This window comes from Heptranchias perlo, chromosome 26 (genome assembly GCF_035084215.1).
Source record: "Heptranchias perlo isolate sHepPer1 chromosome 26, sHepPer1.hap1, whole genome shotgun sequence".
Classification (NCBI taxonomy): Eukaryota; Metazoa; Chordata; class Chondrichthyes; order Hexanchiformes; family Hexanchidae; genus Heptranchias; species Heptranchias perlo.
Window position 1 is genome coordinate 35,955,307 of NC_090350.1, and position 17,581 is coordinate 35,972,887.

The 17,581-nt window shown below is 43.3% G+C and overlaps 1 protein-coding gene across 4 annotated transcripts in view; it reads right to left on the bottom strand.

Moving 5' to 3' along the window:
* themis2 (thymocyte selection associated family member 2) overlaps window positions 1-16,191 on the bottom strand; it is a 78,784-nt gene extending 62,593 nt beyond the window's left edge. For all 4 annotated transcript variants that reach the window (XM_068006785.1, XM_068006786.1, XM_068006787.1 and 1 more), the window contains exons 1-3: window positions 16,009-16,191; window positions 6,039-6,179; window positions 1,534-1,971 (exon numbers count right to left, since the gene is read on the bottom strand). In XM_068006785.1, coding sequence (XP_067862886.1) covers window positions 1,534-1,971; window positions 6,039-6,179; window positions 16,009-16,126 — 697 coding nt within the window. In that variant the 5' untranslated portion in view covers window positions 16,127-16,191. The remainder of the gene's footprint in view (window positions 1-1,533; window positions 1,972-6,038; window positions 6,180-16,008) is intronic.
* Between the last annotated feature and the right edge of the window lie 1,390 nt (window positions 16,192-17,581).

A 17,581-nucleotide genomic window follows, 5' to 3' on the forward strand; every position in this document is an offset into this window, starting at 1 on the left:
AGGCATGGACTACAATGTCCATTCAACATCATTTTGGACTGACAGATCTCTGTGCGTATACACAGAGCACATGGCTTCCAACTCCTGTGAGATCTTTTGTAGAATTATAGAATTGTAGAGTTTTTTCTGCACAGAAGGAGGTCGTTCAGCCCATCAGGCTGATGCCAGCTCTTTGAGTGAGCTGTCCATTTAGTCCTGAACCCCTGCTCTTTGCACATACTCCTAAATGTTTCTTTTTCAAATATTTATCCATATCCCTTTCAAAAGCTAATATGGATTCTAATTCTATCATTGTTTCTGTTTGGACATTTTATGTCCTAACAACTATCTGCATTAAAAAAATTCTCCTAACCCCTCCCTTTGCCCTTTTGGTGATGATGTTAAATTTATGCCCTCTAGTTACCGATTCATCGACCAATATAAGCAGCTTTTCCTGATTGACTTTATCAAAACCTCTCATAATTTTGAACATTTCAAAAGCTGGATCTCCTCTTAACGTTTTTCTTTGTTCAAATGAAAAAGGTCCCAGTTTCTCGGGTCTCTTCTCATAACTAAAGCCGCTCATTAATGGAATCATCTTAGTGAATCTCTTCTGCATTGTCTCAAGCCTTGACATCTTGATGTCAGGTGCCCAAAACTGGATGCAATTGGGGTAATTTTGACTTTGGTGCACTAGTATGAAATGGATTCGATCAATTCAGCCACCTTTTCTACATCTCTCCTGATTATCATTTCCACTGACTTCAATCGAAAATTGGGAGAGATGTATAACGGGCGGCTGAATTGATATTGCCCATCTTACACGATCGCCTAAAGTCAGAATTACCCCCAATATTCGAACTGCAGTCTGATCAATGATTTGTATGTTTTACTCCTGAAAAGAGCTGATGAGACCAGTGTTAGTGAAATATAAGTGGGCTTCATACTGATAGAGTGGAAAGCAATGGAAGACCACCTCTTGAATGTTGTCCCACTACCAGTCCACACTAGCTACTTTGTGGTGTATTTTGAACACAAGAGCTCTAAAAACACACTAAATAGAGTATTTCATGGGCAACTGTGTCTATTTTTGACTATCTCGCTTACAATAATACACAAGTTACCTGGTTCTCCCACGCTTAGGATAAGAAATAGGAGCAGGAGTAGGCCAATCGGCCCCTCGAGCCTGCTCCGCCATTCAATAAGATCGTGGCTGATCTGATCCTAACCTCAAATCTAAAGAACACAAGAAGTAGGAGCAGGACCCGGCCACTCGGCCCCTGGGCCCGCTCCGCCACCCACAGGGCCTTGACCGATCCGAACTCAGCTTCATGTCCAATTTCCTGCCCGCTCCACGTAACCCCTAATTTACTTCTAGGAAACTGTCTATTTCTGTTTTAAATTTATTTAATGATGTAGCTTCCACAGCTTCCTGGGGCAGCAAATTCCGCAGGATGTAAATGGAATTCTACACTTGCATCAAACAATAGAGTTGAACAATGCTTTTTGTCACTATTTGGGTCAGAAAGAAATGTTGCCAAAGTGTTTACTTACAGTGCATAATTGCTTGGATTTCATATACAGGTGACAGTATCAGTGCCCCATTAAAATGCTTTGGCATGCAGATGCCCTTAGTTTCAGCCACCTTTACTTTCCTTGTTGTCAGAGTTTTTGATTTGATGATGTCCTTAAGTGTATATAGTTTGTCGTCTTCACATTCATAAAACTGCCCTTTCAACAAAAAGGGAAGTGTAACTTGGATCTGCTCACTATCACCATCGACAATACAGTTTGCATACATCAGTCCTTCCCGGAGCTCAGTTGACATAATTGTTATGGGCTCTCCCTTTCCAATGACAGCTTGGTTTACAATAATATCTGTGAGGCTCTGAAAGGTGATTAGTTCCGAGTCTTGTTTCTCAGTGTCTACTGATTTAACGATTTCCTCAACTGACGTATAGGGGAATGTATCAGGAATAAGCTTGAAGTTCCCTGCAAAGAAAAAAGAAATTGCATGGCTGTATAATTAATTGTTTTATATCACATTACATTGCAGATTTTAAGAAGTTTCTCAGTCAAATCAGGGTTGGGGGGTTAACTATAGACCCAGTATCTTTCTGAATCTCACCCTGAGCTGCTAACATAAATGTAAGGAATCTTACAACACCAGGTTATAGTCCAACAAATTTATTTTAAAATCACAAGCTTTCGGAGATTATCCCCTTCGTCAGGTGAATGAGTGAAAAGGTTCTCAAATCGCATATCTTATACTAGGCTGGGACAGCATCACACCAATCAAAAGGTGTCGTTGTTATTCAAACAGGCCAGTCACGGAGAACAGCACGTCCCAGTACACTGGATATACATTGTGTCAATTACACATAAATGTAGTGAATTATGCTTTCTGAATTCGAAGAATCATACAGCCCAATGGCCTATTTCTGTGCAGTAAAATTCTATGTAGTTCTATGAATATCAAGTGAGAAAACAGACTAACAGAACTAGACGATACAACAAGAACAAACAGGAACAGAGCCTGACCAAAAACTCAGAACAGAAAGAGGGAACCACAAAAGGAGAAGTACCACTCAGAGTAAAAAACCAAAAGAAGCCGGAGATAAAGCCAGGCACATCTGCAAGCACAGCCCAGGGACAAGAGAGAACAGGATCCAAGGCAGAGATGTTTTCAATAGCCAATCGATGAAAATCCACAGATCTCTAAGTCACTTTATTGATAAGCAGAGTTTGAAAAAGAGAACCGGAGTATAATTGAAGTTTTGAAGATCATTTTAAAGAACAGTGAAAACAAAAATGTATCCCCCTTTGGAAAAAAAACCCATGACAAGACATTTACCACAATGGCTAAATAAGGAGGTAAAAACCAGCCTGAAGGCTAAATAGAAATACTTGTTCCAAGGAAACAAAGCGATAATGAGAAATGTATGACCTGTAAAGGTCAGTTGAAACTTAGTGATAAGCTTGTTAAAATATGGCAAAAGAGGGAATACGGATTATCACCAGCAGCAAGAAGATTTTAGCTACATTGGCAGTTGATGGCATGGGTGGGGGGAAAATTGCAGTACAAATAAAAAGAAACAATTGCTGGAAGTAAAGAGCAGGTCAGGCAGCATCCGTGAAGAGAAGAGACAGGTATAATATCTCTGTAACCTCCTCCAGCCCTACAACCCCCCGAGAACGCTGCGTACCTCCAATTCTGGCCTCTTGTGCATCCCCGATTTCCTTCACTCCACCTCTGCCTTAAACTGCCTAGGCCTTAAGCTCTGGAATTCCCTCCCTAAACCTCTCCGCCTCTCTACCTCTCTCTCCTCCTTTAAGATACTCCTTAAAACCTACCTCACCTGTCCTGATGTCTGCTTCTTTGGCTCGGTGTCAATTTTTGTCTGATTACGCTCCTGTGAAGCGCCTTGGGACATTTTAATACATTAAAGGCGCTATATAAATGCAAGTTGTTATTGTTGTTGATGTTTCCAGTTTGTCAGAACTGGCACCTGGAAGAATTGTACTCTGAGTTGTTAATCTGCCTTGTTTCCTTGTAGATGCTGCAGGTCCTGCTGCGTGTTTCCGGCATGTCCTGTTTTTATTTGGGAAGAATTGCTCTGTGCATTGTAAATACAATCAAGCCCACAGTGGGAAACTTCTCCCCAAGTAGGTCCTTTGAGGGATAGGTTACAAGATAAATTGTCAATTTTGAACATTGGGAATTGGCAGTTGTGTTAAATGGATTTTTACATCAGTCTTAACAAAATTGTGGTCAAATTCTAGATCCAGTCATTCTGCTTCAGGACATTAGTAAAGTATCTGTTTCTTCAGAACACATGCTTGCTGAAGTCATCACAAATAGGCATCAGTAAAGTATTTGTTATAAAGAAATTCAAAGAATTCAATGGCCTAGATTTTCTGATTGTTGTTATTTTAACCCGGCATTTAACCGTTTAAATCAAGGCCAATGTATACATGGTACCTGGGCCTATATTGGCTCCCAGTCCGGTAATGACTCAATTTTAAAATTCTCATCCTTGTTTTCAAATCCCTCCATGGCCTCACCCCCTCCCTATCTCTGTAACCTCCTCCAGCCCTACAACCCTCCGAGATCTCTGCGCTCCTCCAATTCTGGCCTCTTGCGCATCCCCGATTTTCATCACTCCACCATTGGCGGCCGTGCCTTCAGCTGCCTAGACCCTAAGCTCTGGAAATTCCTCCCTAAACCTTTCCACCTCTCTCTCCTCCTTTAAGACGCTTCTTAAAACCTACATCTTTGACCAGGCTTTTCGTCACCTGTCCTAATATCTCCTTATGGGGCTTGGTGTCAAATTTTGTTTGATAATCGCTCCTGTCTTGGGACGTTTTACCACATTAAAAGCGCTATATAAATGCAACTTGTTGTTGATGTTGTTGTTGGGCCAGATGCGATTCAGCTTAAGATCGTCAAAGAAATGGGAGAAGAAATAGACAAGGCTTTGGTTCATCTATTTAGATACTCCATAAACACAGGTGTTGTACTGAGGGCCGCAGGTTAACTCATCTCAAAAAAGGAGTAACCAAAGAACTGAAAATGACTCATCCTTTAGCCTTACATCCAGAATGAGGGAACTGCTCGAGAGCTCCAGTTTTCCTATTTGACTATTAGGCATTCTCCTAATGTGAAGTAAGGTGAGTCTTGCTGGGTGCTGAGCTTTAGGATCACTTAAGGCAATTGGAAAGTATTGAACAAGAAAAGGCCATTTGGCCCAGCAGGCCCACACTTTCCCAATGGAACATGTATACTTCATACTGTCATGGGCTCTTGAAGACAAAATCTGATTTTTTAACTGCAGCAGTGAACGAGCCTTTGGATTAGTGGTTGCATTCCTGTCAGAAGATGCGGGGTTTGAATCTTGCTCCAGATAGTCCCGGCGACTGGAGCTCTGGCACTGAATTCTGGGTCGACATCCAGCGGGATACTTATATCCAGTGGGTGTGCGTGAGTCCCCTCACCGTATGGGTTGTGAAAGCCCATAAAACCCCTCCCCCTGTAGCCATATAGGACTACCCACCCTACCGACTTGTATAAAAATGGTATAACCACGGAAGGAGCGTTCACATTACGGCCTGACAGACTGTTAATCAGCCTGCGAGTCCTTCCGCTACTCCACACTGTTCTCCAAGGGAAGAGTGAGAAGATACCAAAACAACATCTGCAACAGAAACTCGCGATATTGAGTCACCTCGCCTTTAGACTTTGAACTCACTGACAGAGAGCAGGTCAGCTCCGTTACTGCAATGGAGGCTGTGACCTGACCAGCCTGGGAATGAGCTAGAGTTTTGTGACCCTTGGGAGACACACTACAGCTGGGTGCACTGTATACTTGGCATTGCTGCTAAAATGTATTTCCTGCACTTTCCTTTCCCTTCAAGAATCCCAAATGTAATTGAGATTGGGTTTTGAATCCAGATGTGGATGGGAGCAACACAGAACCACAGAACCACCCATTATTTGCATTAATTGGAAGTAACTCATTATCCTCAATCACAGGGGCCAAAGGATAGCTGATGTGGGAAATGTTACAGTGGTGAATCAAAGAATCATGAAGATTACAGCACAGAAGGTTCATTGAGTTTGTGCCTGGTACCCTTTTCCCTGCATCTTTCGATATTCTTTCCTTTTCAAATATTGATCCAATTTCTTTTAAACGATGTTATGGTCTCTGCCTCATTAGCCATCATTGGTAAAGCATTCTATGTTCCAATAACCCTCTATGTGAAAAAATATCTTCCAACTGTTGGGTGATGTTGGGTTAATGGCCTAATACTGGGGCAGTGTAATATTCAGAACGTTTCAATCTATTTTAGGTAATTCTGAAAAGCCGACACGGGAGAAATTCGTTATTCACAAAGTTTGGAAAACTCAAACCGTAAACATTCCAGTTTGATATGTGTAAAAAAAATATAAAACGTAGTTGTTCAAAATGAATAATTATCAATCAAAAATATTTATCAGCAATAGTGACAAAATAGTGTATTTGAACAGTAATTTTGTCCTTTTAAAAACGATAAAGTACCTGAATAGTTTAGTGAGAGGTCGAACTTGCATTCATTGCCCAAATTTTCGCAGACAACTTTCCGGAGCTCTACGTGTATTATTTTAATGAGCTCTCCAGTTGACAAGCAGCATTCATTTCCCGATATTTCATAGACTGATCCTGTGGGAGATTAACAGCACTTAGAAAAAAAGAACATCAGCATTGGGTAAGAGTGTAACAGCTAGAAACATTTCAGTACATGAGGCTTGGCAATGGAGTTTTGCGCCTTGTGGTGTTAAGCATCATGAGATGGACTCGTTCAAGCAGTCTCACACCATTCACCCCCGAAATCAGATTGGCATTTTTGTGTAAACGCAAAGTGGAAACTACACTGGAACAGGGTAATTTTGACTTTGGGTGATATTTGACCAGCTGCCCGATGTATAGTTCTCCTGATTGACTTCAATGGGAATCACCCAAAGTCAAAACTACCCCTTAAGATTCTAAACTAGAAAACAGCATTCAAGGAATTTAAACCTTTTTTGTCTCTGTACATTTTTGACCATCTTTTTTTATCCTCTTGAAGGTTTCAGTTTGGGGGCCTTTACTGGAACTGTCTCCCAGCATGTCTTGCAAATTTGCTCAAACATGCAACAAAACATGGACCATCAAGTGCTCAGAACAAAGCAGTTCTCCATTCTCACTGGATACATCTGCTGGGTCAGACAAAGGATGTTAGCAGGTTGGAGAGTTTAAATTCTGCAAAATACACTTATACCACCACAGGGTTTAACAGTGGAGAGGTTTCTCTGTATCTGGGCAGGCTCCTCCTGTATGAGTTGCTAACAAGTACATTTGGTTGTTGGTGGCCCTTCCTGTTTTGACAGATCTTTACATAGGAGAGATTGTTTTGAAGTTGGCTCAACTCCAAAAATGGACAGTGGGAGCCAGGAGGACAAAGAACTAAAGTGAGTAAAGAGTTTAACATTCAATTTTTATAAGAAATATATAAGGGTGAGAATGGATTGCTCAGGTTAGGTTAGGTAGAAAACACAAAATTAATGTTTAAAAACAGGGCAGAGAAGGAACAGGACAGAGGAGAGAATGGTTGAAAAAGGGACAACAGGCAAGCAAAATAAAATCTTTAAAATTCATTTAAGCTTTAACTTTTATAGCTTAGGGGTGATACTGCATAATAAAGCTTGTGTTGGTGTTTGACCAGCTGAAAACTTTCAAAGCTGACCAGCCCAATGAAACAGCCAATTCCTATGACCATATTTGGCTAAGTTCTGGACTGATTAGTAATGAATGAAATAATAATCAGTTCCACAGAAATCATAGAATTGCTATCTTACCCCACTCCACAGAAAAGGGAACTTGTGATTGATTTTTCCTGCTCCCGAGCTCAAAGGCACCAAGGCCAATTGTGTTCTGATGAAGAGACATCAACCTGAAACGTTAACTCTTTTTTTTCTCCACAGATGCTGCTGACTTGCTGAGGAGTTCCAGAATTTTCTGTTTTTATTTCAGATTTCCAGCATCTATATTTGTTTGATTTTGAAGGCCAATTGTGTCTTGGCTGTGATCATTTGACTTTGCACAGAATAATGGTCAAATCTGGAACATTTTTTTTTATTTGTTCATGGGATGTGGGCGTCGCTGGCGAGGCCAGCATTTATTGCCCATCCCTAATTGCCCTCGAGAAGGTGGTGGTGAGCCGCCTTCTTGAACCGCTGCAGTCCATTTGGTGAAGGTTCTCCCACAGTGCTGTTAGGTAGGGAGTTCCAGGATTTTGACCCAGCGGCGATGAAGGAACGGTGATATATTTCCAAGTTGGGATGGTGTGTGACTTGGAGGGGAACGTGCAGGTGGTGTTGTTCCCATGTGCCTGCTGCCCTTGTCCTTCTAGGTGGTAGAGGTCACAGGTTTGGGAGGTGCTGTTGAAGAAGCCTTGGTGAGTTGCTGCAGTGCATCCTGTGGATGGTACACACTGCAGCCACTGTGCGCTGGTGGTGAAGGGCGTGAATGTTTAGGGTGGTGGATGGTGTGCCAATCAAGCGGGCTGCTTTGTCCTGGTGTCGAGCTTCTTGAGTGTTGTTGGAGCTGCACTCATCCAGACAAGTGGAGAGTATTCCATCACACAATCTACAAGGCACAAGTCAGGAGTGTGATGGAATACTCTCCACTTGCTTGGATGAGTACAGCTCCAACAACACTCAAGAAGCTCGACACCATCCAGGACAAAGCAGCCCGCTTGATTGGCACCCCATCCACCACCCTAAACATTCACTCCCTTCACCACCGGCACACTGTGGCTGCAGTGTGTACCATCCACAGGATGCACTGCAGCAACTCGCCAAGGCTTCTTCGACAGCACCTCCCAAACCCGCGACCTCTACCACTTAGAAGGACAAGGGCAGCAGGCACATGGGAACAACACCACCTGCACTTTCCCCTCCAAGTCACACACCATCCCGACTTGGAAATATATCGCCGTTCCTTCATTGTCGCTGGGTCAAAATCCTGGAACTCCCTTCCTAACAGCACTGTGGGAGAACCGTCACCACACGGACTGCAGCGGTTCAAGAAGGCGGCTCACCACCACCTTCTCGAGGGCAATTAGGGATGGGCAATAAATGCTGGCCTCGCCAGCGACGCCCACATCACGTGAACGAATAAAAAAAAAACACTCCTAACTTGTGCCTTGTAGATGGTGGAAAGGCTTTGGGGAGTCAGGTGGTGAGTCACTTGCCGCAGAATACCCAGCCTCTGACTTGCTCTTGTCGCCACAGTATTTATGTGGCTGGTCCAGTTAAGTTTCTGGTCAATGGTAACCCCCAGGATGTTGATGGTGGGGGATTCAGCGATGGTAATGCCGTTGAATGTCAAGGGGAGGTGGTTAGATTCTCTCTTGTTGGAGATGGTCAGTGTTACTTGCCACTTATCAGCCCAAGCCTGGATGTTGTCCAGGTCTTGCTGCATGCGGGCACGGACTGCTTCATTATCTGAGGGGTTGCAAATGGAACTGAACACTGTGCAATCATCAGTGAACATCCCCATTTCTGATCTTATGACGGAGGGAAGGTCATTGATGAAGCAGCTGAAGATGGTTGGGCCTAGGACACTGCCCTGAGGAACTCCTGCTGCAATGTCCTAGGGCTGAGATGATTGGTCTCCAACACCCACTAGCATCTTCCTTTGTGCTATAAAGTATTGCATTAGGATACTTGCAACAATGTTAGCGGGTAATATGGTTAGAAGGGGCAACAGTTCAGATTGAGCCCTTTCTCACGGTCTCTACTCCCATCCTGATTCAAGTAGCTTAATAGCAAATTGGTAGTTTGTCCAATGTCTCAGGGGGTTTAATCCTGAAAGCTCCTGGCTCAATCCCTGATCTGATCTGAGGCTGCTGATCTCAGCCAGGGCGACAGTACTGGCTCTTCAATCGGAAGTGGGAAAGATCACCCAGAGCTCATGCTGCTGTTTGCTATCTGGCAGCTGCTGCTTCAAGTGTGAACAGTATCAGGTGTGGCTGTGTTTCTCACTGTGGTTGTGAGGAGAAGGGAAAATTGACAGAGAATAATTAGCCAAATAAGACCTACATAGCTCAGCGGAAAGGTATAATCTAAGGTCAAATGATATTTGAGGAAATCCTGACCATTGTTCCACTGCTTAGTGTCGAGAAATCACCTGCTTGGTTTTAACCTGAGCAAATCTGGGATACAAAAAGCTTTTTTGGCAACCACTGAAACTCAACAACCCAGCTTCATTCCCGATCTCAATGAGGCTCGTGTTAATACACTAGACTCTGGGAATTTAATAAGGGCAGTGTTGTAACCGACAGCCCTCAGGGAAAAAAAAAATCAATATAGCTAACATTCATGTTTCAACTAATATTGTGTTGTAGCCAAGATCATAATGAAATAGTAAAGGGAAATTTAATGGAGAGAGGAAGAGAGAGCTATTCTTTCCTAAACCGCTATTTATTTAAAGAGTCTGTCTTTCAGAACAAAATGAAGAAGAACGGACACATTTCCAGGATGTCCCAAAACACTTCCAGCCATTGAATTACTTTTGAACTGTACTCACTATTGTTACGTAGGCAAAGTGCAGCAGGCAATTTGTGCACAAGATCCCCAAAACAGCAATGAGATGAATGACCAGTTAATCTTTTTATTTAGTGTTGATTGACAGATAGGAGGTGGGCAGGACCCTGGTAGAACAACCCTGCTTTTCTTCCAATGGTGTCTTGGGATTCGTTACATCTACCTGAACAGGGGCTCATGGTGACATCCCATCTGAAAGACAGCACCTCAGAGAATGCCATATTCCCCCACTATTACCCTGAAGGGTCAGCCTGGACTATAAATGCTTGAGTCCTGGTAGAGGACTTTCAACCTACAACTTTCTGACTCAGATTTCTGACTACCATTAAACTACAACACAAATCATTCTCACAAAGAAACACTTAAATAAAGCTTGGGATGTAAAATTGCTGCATAGAATACCTCAGGCATAATAAAATTTACAGACTCTGAAACCTCCGCACATCACCTGGACCCTGAGCCTCTTATGGTGACTGAATCACCACGACATTGGGCAAAACCATTGGATAGATCCACCAATCACTTCATTTTCTCTCAGTATAATATCGTTTACATTTTCAAATTTTAGCAACTGACATTGCCACAATAGAAAAGCCGCACACTGGTCCTGACTAGAAATATCACACTGGTAAGCTGGGCCCACTCGTATTGGAATCACATTGGGACCCGAGTGGTATAACTTATTCTTTGGGGAACGAGGGGAAGTTTTGTTTTGTTCATTTTAATCCTTTTTTTTGTTCTGCGGACCCCAATTTCCATATGAAAAGGAGCCTATCGCCTGAATCAGGCAGGCGCGTTGGACACCCAGCAGTAGGCCCCTTTTAAAATGCGTCAACCGCACCGTGTATGTTAACGTGACGGTGTGGCTATCAATCCCGTTTTGAGGCCGTTACTTCCCTGTTAACGCCAGTCGAAGGGAGTCAAAATCGACCCCTTAGCCTTCCAAAACTTGGGCAGTGACCTTTCCACTAAACTAGAAGAACTGAATTTCCCCCTCTACCAGGTGGCCACTTATCACTACATCAGCAGACATTGGACTCGTACCACCCACCCTTCCAAGGCTGTCTAGAACTTTGAATGCAGACCCACCATCCAAAGTTACAAGAGCCCAAGATTAGAACCCTTATGAAACCTTGTCCTGTCAGATCATCAATTATACAGTAAAACAAAATCAAACCTATCAACATTCCAAACACAGTGCCCTGATAAAGAGGAAACATTCAGCAAGGCAGTAACCACACAAACACAACGTGTCGTGACAGAAAACTTGGGAGGGATGTAGAAAATGTCGTAGACGCAAGTTTTTTTTTAAAAAAGAGGACAGGCCACTTCAATAAGATCCGAATCTGTATTTGCACAAAGTGGCCAACAAAATTCAGATTTCTCTCAATCGTCAAATCTGTGCCGAATTTTGGATTCGCCCTTCATGGTGATTGTTTAGCCCTGTAAAGCTACACTCCCACAAATGAACAGATTCCAGATTTTTGGTCTTTTGAAATTTGCTTGAATTTCAGAAATTTCATCCTGGAATTTCTTTGAAAGCATGAGAAGATGTTTCTCCAATAACCTCAAACAATAGCCCACAAAATTACTGCCGTATGCTAACTGTTTAACAACTACACAGCGACAGTTAACTGCTCAGGTTTTCAGACTACACAACTTGTTTAGCAAATAACAGAACTCCCCTATTTTGTTGATGGGAAGTGTTGCTCAGATGTGTCCTTGTTGGTCACCAGTATAATTATCTGTTGCTATGATAACCATTTTATAATCAGCAACCTGTTGCTGCCGTGGTAACCAGCTGATGATGCAAAGCACTCGGTAATCTTAATGTTTACCATTTTGGTCATATGAAACGATTAACCCTGTGTTGGCCCAGTAATTGTTCATTTTCCGAGCAAGAGGACTTGTCGTGTTACATGTTGGAGTTGATTGCTGTCTATCAAATGGCCTGTTTGCTGCAATTAGAATCATACGATCAGGAGGAGGCCATTCGGCCCATCGTGCCTGTGCCGGGATATCAGGGAGAGGGGAAAAAGGGAGGAGCCCCATTTTCTGGATCTCCGCCAGAAATGGATAGCCCAGACAGTGCTATAGTGGAAGCAGGTGCGGCCGATAATTTCTCTGCCTCGCAGTGGGATAATTCACAGCTGGGAAAATAAATATAGAACAGTAGATAGTATTCACAAAATCATAGTCAGGTAAACGGCTGCCACTCGCTCTCTGGGCTCACGCATGAAGACGGACTACTTGAGCAAGCGATCCTGCTGCCTGTGGCGGCATCCAACTGCATGGATCACTGCCTTCAGGAGAAGAGATATTTTGAGAGTCAGTGAGACTGTCACTTCTGTGCCCCTACTACAGATCGGTCTGACTGATCTCAAGTTAATGAACATTACATTATCTTTATTAATCTTAAATAATTAATTTACATTAGCTTTTGACATAAGACTTTAATGGGATATGAGCCTATCCTGGTTATGGAAATATACAGAGATTCACCATCCTCCATGCAATGCACCAAAAGGAGTTATCAGATAACAGTCTGCATCCATGTACATTACTTTTATCTCACTACGGGCAAAGACTCCTGTAAATAAGATGTACCAGCCTGGGAATTTTCAGGAGTTATTTCTCGGAGCTGTTCCCATTCCGCTGGCATAACTTCGCTGGAAGTGCGGTGGGAAATCCCTTTACGTGTGTTAATGGGGTTTCGGCTGCACCTCCGCTGTTGAAGTGAATTTAGTGAGTTGCAGCAGTGCATCCTGTGGATGGCACATACTGCAGCTGCAATGCACCTGTGGTGGATGGGGTGGATAGTGAATCCAATCAGGGCCATCGATCAAACAGACTACTCCGTCCTGGATGATGTTGGCTTGATCGGCGCCCCTGTTTATTATTATAACTGCAGTCAGTAACACTCAGTCTGAAGTGAGTTATTTAATACCTCATTCTAGGGACTGGTTTCGATCGCCTGAGAGGGTCAGAGTGGAATTTTCCGGATTTCTTTCCCCCCGTTATTGGCCCCTGTTTTTTTATTTTTGCTTCACAGGAGATTACATGGCTCCAGGGTTGGGTGGGCAGGGGGTGGGGGGGTAGGAAGTGTCTTGTCACGATGCTCCAGGCATTATGTGGGGCAGGCTTAATGGGCCAAGCTGGTCTTTTCCTGCTCGTCATTTTCATGTGTTCGTATGATCAATACCATCAGAGTTGAACATTTATCGTGCATTAAAGTATATTTTTTCTGTCCTTTGTGCACACTGTGGGTGGTAAGTTGGCTGTTTACTCTGACTAGGCCACGTGAGAATCTGTTTGTGGTCATCCTCACAAAACGGTGTTGACTTCTTGTGAACCTGGCCTCTTGTTCCAAAGTTTTACTAAAAGACCAAATAAATAACTTATAAAATCTGCGTAGCGCCACCTTTGAGAGTGAAAACCAGGTCCAAACAAATAATATTGACACGAAGGTTTGATGAATTATCATTCACAGTGCGTTTGAGAGTCAGCATTAATGATCATCAAAAATTTCACTCTTTCTGACACTTTGGTTTGTTCTACTTGCCCTGGCCTAGAACTCAATTAACACACTGTTACCTGTTTCACCCTTAAAAACACCAGATTTTTTTTTTGTCTTATTCGCAAAAATTAATTCTTGTAAATTAATGATGTTCCAAAGCATTATTTGAAAAAAAATGAAAGGGAGAACTAAACATTTGTTCATTCCTTGAAGAAAGAAACAACTTGAAATTTAATTTCATTTGCTGGCTCGTAAAGAGATTTGTCTGAATGCTTTAAAGGGCAGTGGATAAAGTGTAGACACTGAGTAAGGGGGAGGAGGGGTGGGAGAGAAAATGGTTGGGTAGCAAAAGCATGATTGAAGCCAAAGGTCAAGGAGGCTTTTGAAGACAGGGAAGGGAGGTAATAAGATGCTGGGGAGAAAGTTCCCTAGGGCAGTGGTATAGTGGCTGATGGAACAGCCACTGATGCTGGAGTGGGGAATAAGAAGGAGGTTGGATTTGGAGGAGCAGAAGGTGCACTCAGGGACATAGCAGGAGAAGATCACGATAGTTACTGATGAGGAAGGTCATTTGGCTCATCTTACTTCATACATCAAGTAAGATCCTAAAGTTGCCCTATTTCAGCATCCAATTATCTCTTAAAAGATTATGGGGTTTTTGCCTCTATTTGTCTTAGCTGGACATTAGTCCATATGTCGATTGTTCTTTGTGAAATGAAGAATTTCCCGACATCAGTATTAAATTTACTCTTTACTAATTTGAACCTGTGTCCCCTTGTCCTACACTCTCTATTTAGCATAAAATTATATTCCAGGTTTACTTTTTCCATTTCATTAACTATCTTATATACCTCTGTAAGAGCACCTCTTAGATGCTTCCTTTCCAGGTAGAAAAGCCTAAATTTCTACAGTCATCAACAACAACAGCAGCTTTTTCTGGGTCTGCGCCCAGGTCAACTGGATTGGCTGCATGCAACAAAGTCGGGCGGGTCGCAGTTCATGCCTGCAAAGGAGCCTGCCCGGTTTTTGATATTTGCTATGCCCAGGCTGTGCTGATCCAGAGAAATCTCCCTAATGCAACAACAACTTGCATTTATATAGCATCTTTAACGTAGTAAAACGTCCCAAGGTGTTTCACAGGAACGTTATCAAACAAAATTTGACACTGAACCACTTAAGAAGATATTAAGACTGGTGACCAAAAGCTTCATCAAAGAGGTAGGTTTTAAGGAGCGTCTGAAAGGAGATAGCAGTAGGGAGGCGGAAAGGTTTAGGGAGAGAATTCCAGAGATTAGGGCCTAGGCAGCTGAAGGCACGGCTGCCAATGGTGGAGCCATGAAAATCAGGGATGCACAAGGGGCCAGAATTGGAGGAGCGCAGAAATCTTGGAGGGTTGTGGGGCTGGAGGAGGTTACAGAGAGAGGGAGGGGCGAGGCCATGGAGGGATTTGAAAACAAGGATGAGAATTTTAAAATCGAAGTGTTGCTGGACTGGGAGCCAATGTAGGTCAGCCAGCACGGGGGGGTGTGGGGGGGGGGGGGTTGATGGGTGAACGGGACTTGGTGCGAGTTAGGATACGCAAAGTACAGGTTCGGATCATTCCGTGACAAAATGTGCATTCATCTCTGTACATATTTTAGTTCGTCGTGCTTGCTTCATAGTCAACTGCTCCTAGTAACAAGTAAGGTTCTCCAAGCAGAAAAGATTTGCTCTTATTATACTTCTATCACTAATCCTTCCTCAGATTATAGGGAAATGGCCATGGGAGCATTGAGCCATTGTGATGAGAAGGTCCCTGGTTCAATTTCTGGGGGTGGGGAATCTGACTTCTGATCACTTGCTATCTCCTGCTATAAAATGCATGTGAGGGGACGTCAGCTAGGGGACGGTTTCCAGCTCAAGCTCGGCTGTGATGCCTTCCTTATCAAAGGCATGAAGAGTGGCCACTGAGTGAGGTACAGGAGTTGCCGATGGCACCGTACCCTAGCAACAATCAATGCATTCAAGAGAATGAGAAGAGCAAATTAGGAAAAGAAAGGCACATTGTGTTGTGGAGAGAGGTAGCTCTCTCAAAGCATTAATCTATCTTCCATCTTTCAGAGGCTGCCCTCGACCCTCACTCTGACCCTGCTACATAGTCCCAGCATTTTCTGCTTTTTTTTTTGGAAATTTGCACTGTTTCTTTTCAACTTTGTATTATTAATATTGATCCGAAACTTTTTTTTAATATAACAGTGCAGTGCTTTGCCCTTAAGGACTTTGCATCTGGGGAGAGTAACACATAGAAGAGATCAGAACGTAGCAAACGCTAATAATGAAAGTAAATTCTAATAGGGCAGCTGGCAGTCTCACTGAACACACAGTTTTTAAAAGTTGTCTAACGTACCTTGGAAATAAACTCCAGAATGGATCTCCAGAATTCTGGGAAGAGTGGAAAGATCCAAAGAACACGCGTACTCTTGTAATGAGATGATTTCGGAATTGGAATGGTGTAAGTCTGCCATTGTACACAGCCTAGTCGTTTGAACTGCTAGCTCCCCGCAAATGGAACCATGTCCCTCAGGCCTCAGTGAGATGGATGTACTGGGAGCTCAGTGATTGCAATGCTAGTTTCAGAGAAAACCACTTCTGGTTTGAGTTCCTATCATCATAAGCCACTGAAATGACAATGAATTTGGCAAAGTGCCAAGAATCATTTAAAAAAAAAGCACGCAGAAGAGAACAAACATCGGGTTGGTTTCAACATACTAAAACGACTTGCAAAATTAGAGCAAAGAGAGCTTTGTAAGTACAGTGAAACATGTAAATTAGGGACACCTAAGGGACTTGCATCAGGTGTCCTTTATTTGCAGGTGTCCTTATTTTCAAAATGGTCATTGTATGTACAGTAAATTATTTGGGACTGCCAATGAGTGTCCCTTTTTTGCAGGTGTCCCTTTTTTGGAGGTGTCCCTTTGTACAGGTTTCACTGCATTATAATTGGTGATGAGAGCTTCCCCTCCACCCCCCGCCCAAGGATTTTTCCTTTCCTCTTTTGAAAGCTGCAGTATAGAAACACAGATGTAGACGGCCCCTTGACCCACCTGATGCCTCACCAAAGTGGTTTTTCTACATGTGTGACCCTAGAAGGTGTCAGCTTACTGTTCAGCGATGGGGAATCACACTGAAGCCCGATCCTACCTTGACCCAACTATCACAAATGAACGCTTGTCAGCAGAGTTCACTGGTAACCCCGTTATCTCCCTAATCTTAGGGCACTGAGGCCAACTGCAGCACCCTTGTTAACCCAGCTGAGACCAGCAAACACAGCATAGAACAGGGCCTGTCTGTGATCTGTGTGTTGCCTTTACTCACTGAGCTGTTGGCAGAGCTCCTTTGAAGTATGTTTGGAGCTGTATTAAATTCTTTGGGGGGCTGGTGGGGGGGTTGGATGACTGACCTGCATTTATGAGGATAGACTTTCCTGTCCCCGCTGCTAATGCAGTGAGCCCACACAGCTGTGAACATTTAGTTTCCACAAATTGGGAACGGCCGATCCCGTCAAGTCCTCTGGTATTCGGCCATCCTCTGTTATTGAAAGCGAGACCCCAGCCCAAATTGGATCTGGTGCTGGGAACTCACCCAAGGTGGGGTTGAGAAGGGGAATGAGAATCCAGCATGTCATCAGCCCCTTAAAGGGCTGCAGCCCAGACTTAAAGGTATGTTGCCATTTGAAGGTAAGTAGTAACATCTGCAGATTAAAAAAAAATAGAATTCCTGCCTTTCCAGAAACTTGAGCACAAAATCTAGGCTGAGACTCCCAGTGCAGTACTGAAGGTGTGCTGTACTGTTGGAGGTGCCGTCTTTTGGATGAGACATTAAATCGAGGCCCCATCTGCCCTCTCAGGTGATCCCACTACATTATTCGAGGAAGAGCAGGGGAGTTCTCCCCAGTGCTCTGACCAACATTTATCCTTTAA